The sequence below is a fragment of the Gavialis gangeticus genome, unplaced genomic scaffold, assembly GCF_001723915.1.
Source record: "Gavialis gangeticus isolate Ggan-Ray unplaced genomic scaffold, GavGan_comp1, whole genome shotgun sequence".
Classification (NCBI taxonomy): domain Eukaryota; kingdom Metazoa; phylum Chordata; order Crocodylia; family Gavialidae; genus Gavialis; species Gavialis gangeticus.
This window is the reverse complement of record NW_017728994.1, coordinates 55,440,315-55,454,808: the sequence shown is the minus strand read 5'-3', so window position 1 is coordinate 55,454,808 and position 14,494 is coordinate 55,440,315. Positions and strand designations below refer to the sequence as shown.

The following is a 14,494-nucleotide window of genomic DNA, read 5'->3' as shown; positions in this document are numbered from 1 at the left end:
AGCCAAATTGGACCCGATGATCTTGTGAGATCCTTTCCAGCCCTAATGTCTGTGAAATTTATGAAATTTCAACAAAAATATGGGGGGCAAGGGGAAGAGAGGGAATCAATCAATCCAAGATAGGTTTTCTGTTTGCCAGCAATTTCTATTTGTGGTTGAATAGGACAAATGGCTTCCTTTGGAGATGAATTGCAAATGCAAAGGAGCAGAAAAAAGTAGCCAACCATTAAAGCGAACTTTGGCCTTACAGGCACCTACCTATGTTTTTGGTTTTTAAATATTGTTCAAAGCCTGGTCCACAAGCCTGGGTCAATGGGTCACTTCCACTGACTTCAGATCAGACCCATCTTTATTTCTCCAGTCACATGTCTGGAAGTGTGGGGGAGTGTTCCCTAGGAGGTCCTGGCTAAATTCCAGCTTGTGTAATTACATTCAGCAAAGCTAAATTTCCCCCAGAAATTTCAATTACAAAAGGTATTCTTCACTGCCACCGCTTAATTGCTATGCAACGTTGCTGTGTACTGTTAAACCATTGACCAATTTCCCCTCCCTGGCTGCTTCTTTAGAGGTGAATGTATTGTTTGCCCACTAGCATGTTAAGCTGATCACAGTTTTTATTAAGGATATATTTATAAAGTGCTTAAAGGGAGTAATAAATGCTCAGATGATGTCAGAAACTTAGGAGTATTGTGGGTGGTCATCTTATAAGCAGAGGAGTAGGACGAGTTATAGATGGCTAAGAAACCAGTAGACACTAGAATGACAGGTGACCTTGTAATAAAATGATTGACCCCATTTAATAACTATTTATAAAGTGTACCATTAATTGCAAACTGGGATCATTAGGCTTGCAAGCTTCTTTGTGAATATGTTGCAGAGAAAACCACTCCTGCATGAAAAGTCAGTATTACAGGGCAGGTAACTGTGCGTTTCAACCAGGAATCTTCCATAGCATTTACAGGTGGAGAGAGGGTAGCTAATGAATTTCACAGCCACTTGCATTACAAATTCAAAACCCCTCTCCATTACCGTGCCTAGATACTGCAGGGCTTTTAAAAATAGAGCGTGGTTATACATGCCATGCGTCTCTGCAGAAACTTGAGCATACTTGGGTGAGCTCATGAGGAAACATCAGGATTACATGTGAACTACCCGAGAAGAAAAAACTAGACTCACAAAGCTCAAGTATATATGTGTGTGTTTTACATACCTGTGCATACTTGGGATGGTATGCGTGAGAAAACTGTGCAGTTGTGTTGTCGGTTCATGGAGTTTTCCCCATAGAAGGTTAAATGGAAAAGAGGTTTTTAGGCTAAAGCTACGAATAAATATTTCTAAATGTGTATCTTGGTGTGTGTGTACATGTACGTGTATATGTATACAAAAAAAAGACCGTATATGTGCACACACACACCTTTGCCTAAGACATTCCTTTTTGCAGACAAGTATTCCACGAATTGCAATAAACACCCTAAAAATTCTAAGCAGCTCATTATATACCCCTGTCTGCTTTTATGGCTCCAAGCCAGAATATAATGATGAGCCTTAACTTGTTAAGGACAACTAATTTTTTGTTCCTGGCTGTCTCAGGGGCTTCTCTCTTACTCACTCTCACTTTACTTCACTGTTGACATGTTTCTGTTAACTGGATGTCATCTGCCTGCCTTGATTTTATGCACAAGCAGTGGGATGCATTTTTCTGTGCAACAATTCTGCTTTGAGTTGCATTAGATTTGTCATTATTCTCTCATTTTCCCCTTGCACTTGTAACATTTCATCTATTCCTGCCTTATTTTTTGAGCCATGGTGCACCCACATTATGGTTTATACATGATCTTGCTCCCTTTGAAGCCGGCAGATTTCAGAGCCAGCCCTCGTCAGGAGAAGTGCCTGCTACCAATTTAGCAGGCTGAGGGCCCCGAGCTCCAACATCTCAATCTAAAGGGGGTCACAGGGTGGCACAAGCGAGTGTCAGCAAGTGCTGTTTAATTGCCAATCTAGGCTTCTCCATGGTGTTTAAAGTATAATGACCCATCACTTAATTCTGAGAAGTCCTGGCCCTGCTGCTGAATGGAATGAATATCAAAGGGTGTGCTGGAACAGGGCAAGGAGCCTACATTTCCTATAACTGCCATAAGTATAATAGACCTGTACTTCTGTCGTCCCATTACCACAATAATGTATTTAATTTGCTGTGTATTCTTTTTAACTAGATACCTTTCATAAGGTCTGTCTTGGGAATACAGACACCTTCCCCCTCCTCCCCTGCCCAAAAGGGAGACTAGCCTAAGTAATAATAATTAGCTTAAAATCCAGCTTCACCCCATGCCTTAAAATCTTTTTTATATCTATATGGTGAGAACTGAAGAGGGGGATTATTTAAATGCTGCAGCTTCCCCCCCACCCACATGGCATGGATTTTACTCTACACTGGGTCCTTTTAAACAAAATTTAGATTTTCAGATCTCCATTTTTACCTTGTTTAAAAAAAAAAAAAAAAAATCTGTGGGAGCCATAGGCTCAGGTCTGCATTTATAACTGCATTCCTTTTTTTTAAAAAAAAGAAATGCAGTTATAAATGCAGACCTGAGCCTATGGCTCCCACAGGTTTTTTTTTTTTTTTAAAAAAAAAAAATAAAAATCTGTGGGAGCCATAGGCTCAGGTCTGCATTTATAACTGCATTTCTTTTTTTTAAAAAAACCCCACATGCGCGCACACGCTCTCCCTAGTCATTCACAAGCCCTGGCTACAGGTTTCTACTACTCCAGGAGTTACCTTTGTCTCCTCAAATCTTCTGCTGTACTCTAACCTTCATGTATTAGCTGCAGTGAGGGAAGGGAGGGGCCGAAGGGGGGAGCCGTGGACCCTTGCTATGTAATGCATGCTAATTTAATTATGTGCCATCATCAAAATGGATTAGCTGTTTCAGCCCATCAGGAAAGTCTAAACCTCCACCGATTTAATTAACCAGACTGAAAATCAGATGAACAGAAAATAAAACTATCATTAGGAGCAATTAGTGATTACTTAAACATAGTGCTGCCAACCAGTTTGTAAATAAAACTAGGAGCCCCTGGAAAATTAGCTGGAATTAATTGGAGGTATGGAGGGGGAGAAATATATACTTCTGAAGCTTTTGAGGGTCAGGCAGGTCCTTTTATGTTGACTATCAGCGTTTTGAGCTTTGCAAGGGGGGAAAAATAGCACAATAACCTTCCTTCCAACTCTGCTTGAATAACAATAGCACACCCTGCACCCTCCTCTGTCTTGCACAGAGCGTGGCTCTGAATGATAGCCACTGAGGAAGCAAAACGTGTCATGACTTCTCCTCCTCGCTTTTTCAACGTCATATTGTACTCTGTTTCTCCTTTAGTGGCCTTTCAAAATAATACACTCCCTTCTCCCCCCTCCTCAACCCACCCCCAAACCTTGATGCTACTGTTACCGAGACTCCCGTATTATCCTCAGGTGGGCAGATACTGTTTTGCCAAACTAAAAATGACTGCTTAACCAAATGTTTTCAGGAGCTACTTTTTTTCTAGATGAAACATGCTTCTCAACAGAGAACGTTAAGAGGAGTTACATTTGCCCTTGATTCGGGACCTCAGTAGTGTGAACTCACCTTGACATGGAAGCATTGACAGTCAGAGCTGTTGGGTAAGGATGCCGGAATCCCCCTGTCGTGATTGGATAAACTGGTTGACCTTGCCTGGAAAGAAGGAGGGAGGGAAAAAAAGGGGGGGGGAAAAAAAAAGTGAGAGAAAGAAAAAAGGATTAAAAAAAAAAAAAACTTCTCTCTGCACAGTAAGCTTTATTCTCATTTGATCAGAACAAAAATCTTGGGGATTGTACAGCAAGGATCAAAGGAAAGAAACACAGAACAATTTGAATGCCATAAATCTGATAGGAATGGCTAATTAAATTTTATAACCTCTGCTTATGTCAATAGAGACCCTCTCCCCAAGCTGAAACTAGGTGTTTTGTTGTAATAATTAAAGGCGAAGTCTCGCTTGCTTTAATGGAGCCATCACACTAATTGAGGGCTACACATCCAAAGGAAAACAATAATGAATGTAAATTTATACCAAAATAAAGTACAGTGAATCAAAGGACTTCAGTTGCGCTTTGGGCCTCTTTCGGTATTTAGATCTCGGTGAGAAAACATTAAATTAACAGAGCTTAATTTGTAGCCTTTTGTCAGATTAACAAGTGTTGACAAGAGTTACCGGGGGAGAGTCCCCAAGAAGTATTGTGGGTAACCAATAGACAATCACACCTCATTACAATAATTAAAAAATACAGCAACATGCAAAACAGCGTCCTCATGAAAGACACACAACTTTTCCTGATAGAGGGTTGTCTGTGCTGGCTAATTCTTTTTATCTGTCCTTCAAATGTATCAGCTGAGTGGGTAGGATACTTTTTTTTGTGTGTGTATACTTTGAGGTATCCAGACCAGTTTAGGTGAGCTGGGCCAAAACTTTTTACCACGGAGAAAGGAAGGAAAGGAACCTCACACAGTCTCGGATGACCATATTATTGCTTTAAACAAAATAAAAAAGACTCGATTTTGAAAGACGGTTTGCATATGCAGGCTGCACAAAGGCTGATGGTGTGCACAAAGGCTGCAAGTTAAGTTATGGGAAGAACGAGAAGCCCTGCAGAATAAGCTGGTGTTGCAGACTTTCCCAGCACACAGGCAGATACTGCCATATGCCCTAGGAAAAGTGGCCTCGAAGTCCTTCAGCAACACGCATATGAATGCACTGGATGTCAACTAAGACAAAACGTTATTGTGCCAAGATGTAATAAGGCTCCACTAGATGGAAGCATAAAGGCCCACCTAGCAATGGTTGGCACGGAAAGGGATTTTCATCTACCTCCCAGATTTAGCGGTACAGCCTTCTGCCACATGCTGAATAGATTTGTCTTTAAAGATTTTCTTCTTCCTCACGCAAACTTGAGCCAAGAAGCTACATGAGCGCACTACGGGTTGGCTGCACTGCAAGTCGGCACTGCAAGCAAAAAAAAGCAGCCAAGGTGTACCAGTGTGCAGCCTGTCATCCTAGACCTGCTGTGGGCTTACTGCGTGACAGACGACCTCAAATGTGCGGGATCTTGATTTAGACAGCACAGTGCCTCTGGCTCCGGTTTCTGCTGAAACTCGCCCTTCTGTTGAGGGCTGGGAAATGGGCGATTTTCAAGCCCAATGAGTGAAAAGCCCTTTACTGCCTGATACCCCTCTGCGGAGAGGCAATGTGTAAAGCAAACATAATGGCCTGCTTCTCAGAAGCCCACCTAAGACCAAAGTCCTGGATCTCCTAAATCCAGATTTACGCATATTCGGGTCCAGGGATGCCCTTGGCTGGAAGAGAGGCCAGTCATCTTGTCTGCCCACCAGTACATATGAAGTTGATTGCCTTCTACCATAATGTGCAACTCCCAGTAAAAACCCTATTTCCTCAAGAAGGTGTTGAACTTTGTGACTAGCAAACATATATTTTCAGCACAGTTAGTCAAACAACTTGGAGTACAATGAAGTACTCATGGCCCTGGGCAGCCTAGCCCTGAAAGATAAATAGCACTAATCTTCTCAAAAGCAGTGAGGCCTGCAACACCCTTGTATGTGGGAAAGACACATTTTGCATTAAAAACGACTGAGCATTAATAATGCAGGAAACTTTCTGTTCAAGGGCATCAATGTGGCTGAAATGCATTTAATCAATTAAACATCAAAAAAAGCACTGAGAAAATGAATTGAGCCCATTTTAGAGATGGAAATACTGAGGCACGGGCAACCAAAAACTCATAGTGTTTCACCTGAGGAATTCTTACTCCCTACAAGAGCTGCTATTGCAAAGCAGTGTGTCGAAGAAAAATAAGTGTTACTTCCCCCCCCCCCTTTTCTTTCTTGGCCAGTTTTTAACTTGCACAAATTCATGTTTCTTGGGGCATCCCCCCCCCTCAGCAAGCCATTGTGCAACTTCTACTTTTTCAACCACATTTCATCCCAGAATGTTTTTTTTGCCAACTTAAATTAAGGCCCTACCTATTTCCACAGAAAAAACCCCCCAAGGGCTCTTATAAACAGAGAAGGCAATACAGTTATCATTATAACGTATTATATTAATATGTGTGCTATTAAAATTAAGCTTTGAAAGCCTTCAGAAGCCACCATGGAAACAAAATTTAGGGGCTCCTAAAATTTAGACCAGGCAGCCAAAGGATATCTATAAAGAAGGATCTGCTTCAGCAGAGGGGTTATGATAACCATTCATGCTTCAAGCTAATAGACAGTTAAGACAATATCTGAAGTGGTGTTTTAATGCCCATGTTTGCCTAATACCATATGGCTTGGTATTGGAGCCCTTGTTCTTTTTAATCTTTATTGAGCGGTCATTGATTCACTCGCATCATAAAGTGGCAGCTGGCAAATATACTTATCTCTATACATACATACACACACTTTTTTTTTTTTTTTTCACATAACAAATTATGCAGATCAAATAAACCAAAATGGAAATAAAAAAATGGAACTCCTTACTGTGGTACTAACCATCCTAGCGGATGGGGGATTTGTCCTACAGTGCCTGGCGATAATGGATAATAGGGAGATATATCCGGAGGATGCGGAGGCCTTGGAATTCCTATGGAAGAGGAAAATTTATTATAAATATCGGGTCCAGAAAGGAAGGAAAAAGAGACAGAAACTCTTATACACTTTTATACCATAAAGATAGTAATGACTTGGCTTCTTGTTTGCCATGGCTGGCCCGTTGACTTCACCTACACTACTCCCCTCCTGCCTGGATGTACTTTATGGTACATAAGTAAATGAGATTCAGAGAGAGTTACAATTTTCTCCCCTCTCCCTGGTACTGAAGCACTGTCTAAGCAATTCAGAACTCCTTTTGTGCTGGAAAATGTGTAAAACACCCCTAAAAAGGTGGCCTCTGCATTATGGCTCTTCCGGGTTTCCTCCCAAGGTGCTGAAAAGGAGGCAGCCCCAAATGCACTCCCCATATGCCTACCTACAAGCACCCCCTTGCTGGTGTTACCAACCCTTTTCCTTGGGAATCTCCAAAATAAATCCTTTTAGCTGCAATATTTTCTGTTTCCAGATGGTTCCACTTTGGGGCATCTGCATTTTTCTTTTTTAATATTTCCACACTAAAATCCTGAAGGTGAGAAGACAAAGTCCTCAGGGTGTTTGACAAAATGAGGGGGAATAGATACTGCAGTCTCTCTGCTGTGCGGATTCAGAGCACTAAAGGAATTCAGCTCCAAGTTTAAGGCCTGACCTTGCAACCTTTGCCTTTGAGGTTGAGATGACTTACTCAGGTGAGTACGGTTACAGGACTGGGTCCTTCAAATAGGCAAGCCAGAGCTCAATGGCATAGCAGAAGCAGAGTTAAAACAGAGAGCGTTAAAAGGAAGGGGCATCGTATCCACTGCTAGAAACTATTTTTTTTAAGTCACTGAGGAAGCTTTTAATCTCTAAATTAAATCTCCTTGTGTGACATTTTCATGCAGACACTGCTTTTTCTCCATTACAAAAACCAAACAGATTAACTGGGCTTTACCCATACAGTGAGCTATTTGCACACTTGAAAGACTGTTCACAGAAGAAAAGTAAACAGTCTACAGACGTTAATCATATGTTTTACGATAACCGTTTAAAAGCTATTCCCTGTACTACCATTATTTAAATAAGTGGTTGACTATGCCATTCACTTGCAATACCCAGGGATGGCTTGATGGTCTCCTTTTAAGCCGTGCAAAGTTAACATTAAGTACAATTAAAAGGAGGCCTCAATTGTGGTATGTGGAGTGAAAACCGGCTAATGTCCTGCTTCATTCATGGGCTGGAGTTCAGATAAATTATCTGTACTCGTTAGACACAACACAGAGCAATTCTTTTGACAAACTCGGATGTGAATTCAGTTTCAAATTTACTTTTTAATTAAGGAGTGGGGCTCTGGAGTAACAAAAAACAAAACCACTGTCACGGAGAACTCAATGCAGCTTGGAGCAGGAAGATTGACACTATTTGACTTCTCCAGGGCCCCCCTGTTAAACAGAGACTTTTTAAAGAGCTGGAATAACATGTAAATTCTATTCTGCAACACCAATAAATCCAGGCAGGGTTTTACATCGCTCTGTATTCAAGAAGATTGCCCTTCAAGTTGAACCGAGGCTTGGGCAGACTTACGTTTGGGAAAAGAGTTGCAAGTCTGTGGCTGGAACGCAGTGGGGAGGGCGGATGGAAATTCAACGTTATAAGAGAAAAAATGGCTGAACTCCTGACACAGAAATGATGGGATTTGGGGAATTAGAGAGATTCATTTTGAAACTGGCCGCAACCCATCACCTTTAAAATTCCAGCTGCAATTCAGTAAGTGCAGATCACAGGACGTACACGTTTAACTCCCTGGGTCACTCATTCAAATCAAGTATGAGTTATGAGAGCTAACTACCACCGAGTGGGTGTGCTCACACAGAAATGCACTTGCAAACGACCCCAAGTGCAGGAGGCCAGGTGCTTTATGACATTGAGCTTAACATGTTTCTATCAGCAGGCTCACTGGTTTAGGAATCCGTTGAATCCTCTCTTGGGTTCCCTCCAAAGCCTGTTGGCTTGCCACCACATCACATTTCCCCCTCCAAGAAACAACATGAAGACCACCCCACCACTTCCCACCTACCTGTTTTTGGATCTACGTCAGCCGGTAAGTGTGGAGGAGGGTTTCCTGGTGTGAAGTGCTCATTGCTGTATGTGATAAGCGGTGTAAGAGGGTGTACATGGTGTGGGTGCTGCACAACTGGCACTTTGTTAGACTGTCAAGAGACAAAAAAAAAAAGGGGTGGGGAACACCCTGTGTTAACAATGCTGTACAGTCAGCCACCAAAATCTTGGAAACAAAATGACAAATCTATTGTCCAGAGGTGTAACATGACAATGACATTTCCCTTTTGTGATGCATATAAACTCTTTAAGCAGATGCAGGTAGTCCCCGACTTTAATAAAGCAAGAGACCTGAATGTTTAGTGACTATTATGTCTTTCCCTTCTCTCCCCACTTCGAATCGGCAATTCTTTGTAAAACGCCCTGGACCACAAAAAATAAATAAAAAAATTCCTTGTAATTTTGAACTATTGCTTTCTCTCGTCCGCGCTACACATCACGCCTGCATGTTTTTACATACGTAGGAGACTTGATCAATTATCAATTTGGAGAAAACTGATAAAATTAATTGGCTATAGATGCCTTGTGCTACTATGATCTGAGGTATACAATCCATAGCAAATATGTAGATAAAGATACTGAAATCAAAACTTTGCTGGAGAAAAAAAAAAAAAACCCATGCAGATATTAGGAGTGGGTGTTTTGCCTTGTTATATTTTCAGTCCTGGAAAATTATGTGCGTCTCAAAAAGCATAAAAGAAATCATATTAATAAAAAAGGATGAATGAATGAATGAAAGGGAAAAAAAAGCAGGGTGAACTGTAACTTACCCTTACAAGATCACAAAGAAAAAATTAAGCTGAAACAAGCAAACTGCTGGACCATTTACTGCGAGTAATCCAATTGCAAAAAACCCTATTCCCCATAGAGGATTTTCACTAAAATCCTACAACAGGGACATTTAACCAGATTAGGTACCAGCAAAGATAAAGAGGCTAGTATTAGATGATGAATGGATTAGAGTCAAGTTTCATTTTAGAATGTGTCTTCATTTCCTTTTATTACTTTAAGTAAGGAACAAGTTGCATTAACATCAAGTAAAAGGAACCACATTAAAAGAAAGTCGTGATACTCCAGTGATGCCCACTAGCGCCACTACCGTTCAGGGTCCGCCAGCATTTCTGTTGTAATCCCCACTCCTAAGCATGACCACAGCTGCAAACCCAAGTTAGCAAACTGCAATCATTTTTTCAGTGTTATTTAAAACTAAATACCATCTCATCTCAGTGTGAACACTTTGGGCTTCTCTTTTAAAGAGCTTTTTATTTATTTCAATTTGTTATTTCTGGTTTTTGTTAGTGATAAATTCTACAGAAAAAGACCAACGTAAAAAAAAAAAGGCATATTGATATTTGGAAACCAAACCATTAGGTTAACATCAGACACATCTTCTATTTGGGAGTAGACTCGAGTAGCCTGAAGAGATCCCCATAAGCACTGGGAACCTCACCTACAATCCATCACCTGGCAAACATACATCTTTCAAGCAGCCTCATTCATTTGCGTGTGGCTTTGCCGTTTGACATTTTAAAGTAGAAAGAGAGAGAAAGTGTTGTGCGTGTGCTACTATGCATGACTATTTAATTTTTTTTAAAATCTCTGCATAAAGTATCCCAGGTAGCTGCATAGCAAGGATGATGGTCATAACATGGTACCTTATACTGTGGGCTTCACACCAGAAAACAAATTTTCTCTAAGTGAAAACGTCTGTAATCCCCTAAATGCAATATTTGACCATAATCCACTTGCATCGGGGTGACTTGATTCGGTTCCTTATCCAAAAAGGCAACAAAAATTTCCTAGCAAATTCTTCACAGTGAATCCTCCTGGGAAAGTCTGACACAGGACTGAAATTTTTGCCACAAGTTTCACATGACAAATCACGTTACAAGTCATCCAGACATCCAGGCCCCAGGTTAACGCCATGGAACATTTTACGGAAAATGGCTGTATGAAAACTCCAGATCACAACGGATTCTCATTCCTGACGAGAGGGAGTTACTGCTCAAGAGGTCTGTGCATCTTTGTTGGACGATACATGGTGGGCGCATCTACATGTTCATTAATGCACCTTAGATACTGACCATTTAGTTTAGTACTTCCTTAATAAAATACTAACTGAATGTGCAGTAACTAGTGTTACTGCTCAGTGGTGCAGGTGCACGGTTTTTTAGTAATGTTTACTGCGCATTAGCCTAACAACACTGCGCAGTAGGCTATTAGCACGGTTTTTGCCGTGACACACTACTGTGCAGTGTCATTAGGCTAATGCGCAGTAAGCATCTTGTGTAGATGCACCCAGTGTGGCTAGGCAGGGCACAGTTGGGAAGGCACAGATCATCAACTGAAATAGCAGTTATTTACAACCCAACAGGCAACCAAGTAAGCATTATACTTTGAGATTAATTCTGAAGAAAAAAAAAAAATCAAAATGAGGAACCAACTTGGAAAAGGTTGCACCTAAACTGACAGAAGCAACAAAACTTGGGACAAAGGTGGCGTCCCAAATTTAGCACCCCCTGTGGTCTTGGCTTTGGTAGCACACAAACTTGTACGGCAACATCCCCCTACCCCTCGCTCTCACTTTCCAAAGCCTTCTGCAAAAAAAATGGAGTAAGTCAAGGACAAAGAGGCAAATTATTATTCAATTAATTAACACCCATCTGATACAAAGCAGGACTTTGAGCCTGGCCCTGCAAACTTTCATTCAGCTGAGCAGGTTTTATTTGCCACAGCTGTTCCCACCCATAGGAATTACTCATGTGAATATTGATTGATAGGATTGGAATTCAGTTCTTGCCCAGACCAGGGATCATGCTTGGGGGTGAATTATAGTTACATCCGTCTGCTAAAAAATAAATAAAGAGCCCACAACAACAATATATAAAAATCAAAAAGTACCCTCCCGGTTTGCAAGCTGCACTGCAATTGCACCTCACTACACTGCAGCCAATTTAGGTTCCTCTGCATTTGTGTTATATTTGTTCTTCATTACAAAAAAATAAAATAAAAAAAAGTGTGGGGGAGGGAGGAGTCTTAGCTGAGCTAAAAATAGCCTTAATTTACAAGGAAAGGTACAGTTGGAAAGCACTGCCAGTTATACTGTAAACACAATAAATATGCTTCTCTTTAAAAGTAGCAGTATGGTCCTCTTAAACAAGTTTATTTGAAAAACAGCAAAAGGAAGGCCAAGCAGCAATACTGTGGTTGAGAGCAGAATTAATTCTTCATTTGGATGTCAACAGGTGCTTCGCCTGAGTAACAAGTGCAACCCCTAACACCATCCACTGGGTAGAAGAGGTTAATCATAGAAATCACAGCTAGGAAATGCTTATTAAACTATTTCGGCCCATCCCATCTCACCAGTATAGAACTGGTCTCTAAAGTATATTTTCCAGAGCTTTATCTACGGTAGTTGTAAAAGCAAAGCCACTCTGAGATGCTGGAATTTCTTCTCTGGTAGCCTTAAATGTTCCATGTATAAATATGCTCTAAGTGGAAGGTGAAGCTATACTGACGTGGATAGATTAATTAGCATCAGTGCATGCGGTAGCGGGACGGGAACACAACAACATCCCTCATTTACAGAGCACCGAGTAAGCTGCTAGTAGACACCCATTTTGGATGCACTTTAGATGGAAAGTGAAGGAGGGGGCAAAGACCAACAATGACAAGGAGTTAGTTTTCCTTGATTATTCCTGCCTGAAATGAGCCAAATGAAACTATACCAATGGGGAATCAGCAATCCAGCCTCTAAATAAGAATCTGACATCACTTTGGAAACTCGTAAATAAATACGACTCAAGCAATAATGACTAAAAATCAATGCTGAATTTTGGACTGAATGAGCTATCAGGAGGAGGGGTTAGGATGCGTCTCAATTAAGTTCAGACAGGTGTTCCCCGGACACAAGCTGAAGCTCTTTGGTGGAAATGGTTGACATACAGGTACGTAAGTCACCACGCATTAATCCGCTGCATGGGAAAAACATGTCATTAACTAAATGAAAGCTAGTTCCACATACATCCAAGTCAAGTCTGGTAGGAAAGTAACACATCCCTCCAATGAATATTCTGTAAATACTATGAGTTTAACAAAAAAAAAGTTTATACGAACTGAATATTGATCAGTAGCTGCAAAGTCACTAAGGCCACTCACAGGCATGGAAAAAACCTCAAAATGCTGACCTCCCCCCGCCACCCCCCCCCAGCACTACCGGAAGAGGAAATACATTATTTTGACCTGGCTCCCTAGCGTCTGTATAGATCGGGCGCTTCACTGGGTTTTTTGGCACTTGTCTCTAATAGCCGATTCAATCAGCTATTACATAAAAGCACCAAAAAGCTTCACTGAAGCACCTGACCTATACAGATGTTGGGCAAGCTGGGTCAAATTCACGTGATGCCTCTTCTGGGCATGCGCTGTGCTTGGTGTGGTGGCGCACCGAGCGAAAAGTAAAGCGCTATTTTTTTTCTTCACAACTGGAAGCAGTCTAAAAGCACATAATCCTTTCATGGCGAATGGTAAAATCATAATCTCAAGGGGGAGGTCCTGGGAGATTCTACTTGGTTTTGCTGAATATGCAAAAAAGAAATAAAAGCTTTCAATAAAAAAGTTTCTGTTGCTTCAAAAGTCCTGCATGTCAACTCATAGCGTGGCCCTAGTGATAAAAACGTTGTATACATACAAAGCTACGATCAGGAAAAATCCCGCCATATGAAACAAGTGTATCCATTCTGGACATAGCAATAGGGCACCTGTTAAAAACAAACACGCAGGTGTTACAAAAATAACAAAGGAGAAATATATTGGGGCAGCAGCTTCTGTTGGCTTTACCACCTCGCCAACCAGCCCAACCTTGAATCTCCCTTTCATTAGTCAATACCTATAGTTATAGGTTGAATAGTTCACTATGGAGGGGAAGGGGCCCTACCGCAAGAAGCAGGGCTTACAATCTTCTTGTCCGTACACATAGTTCACGTGACCACAGCCGGAGGAAAGGCCTCCTTGGCTAACCTGTGACCTTTCGAGTGTACTTCAAGCATCAAGTTCTGCTGGCTCGCAGGACAGGTCCTGCCACCATCCAAGACCCCCCGGCACTGTTCATAATTTGGAACGTGGCAAGTGAAAGATTGATTAGGCACTTGTATCCCGGACCCCCCACCCTTCCTCCACTATGGGTAACCTAAGAGGAATGAAAGCTTGCCATTCACCTCTAAACCTATTAATCAAGAGACAGTGAAAACAAATGGAGCTATAGCTCCGCCTGCCTTTTTTGCCATGTCCTCCTCTTCAATACTCCCCTATTGCTTTCCCTTTCTGCAAAAGAAAGATGGGGCCTGAAAGTGCCTTTATGAGCCTCATACAATAAAACAAAAGCAGCACAGAAGAGGGTTTGTCAGCCTTTTCCCCTCCTCCAGGGTGGATGTAGAAGGTCTACAGTGGTCTTGAATTACTAGGCCCTCCCGGGGACTGCTCCCCGTGCTAGCAAAGAGGACTATTCAATACAAGTTTACATTAAAAATAGGTTTACAACTCATCCCCATGCGTTTTCCAGATGCTGCTATTACAGCTCTGCTGATTGCGAGCAGTGAAATATTAACAGGCATTAACATCCGTGGGACACAGCTGAATGCCAGCTAAGGAGGCAAGAACTTGCTTTCCAAAGGGCTGATCGCTCTTCAGTTTTGTCTAGCAGGAAAACTTTTTAATCAGCACACTAGATCACCGGAAAGCCTAACAAATAT

At 41.5% G+C, this 14,494-nt stretch overlaps 1 protein-coding gene across 22 annotated transcripts in view; it reads right to left on the bottom strand.

The window, feature by feature from the left end:
• TCF7L2 (transcription factor 7 like 2) overlaps positions 1 to 14,494 on the bottom strand; it is a 284,575-nt gene that overhangs the window by 27,045 nt on the left and 243,036 nt on the right. For 17 of the 22 annotated variants that reach the window (XM_019502825.1, XM_019502823.1, XM_019502811.1 and 14 more), the window contains 4 exons: positions 8,707 to 8,839; positions 6,546 to 6,648; positions 3,624 to 3,710; positions 1,211 to 1,243 (listed from right to left, as the gene is read on the bottom strand). In XM_019502825.1, coding sequence (XP_019358370.1) covers positions 1,211 to 1,243; positions 3,624 to 3,710; positions 6,546 to 6,648; positions 8,707 to 8,839 — 356 coding nt within the window. The remainder of the gene's footprint in view (positions 1 to 1,210; positions 1,244 to 3,623; positions 3,711 to 6,545; positions 6,649 to 8,706; positions 8,840 to 14,494) is intronic. The other 5 variants (XM_019502815.1, XM_019502816.1, XM_019502822.1 and 2 more) reach the window with 2 other exon arrangements.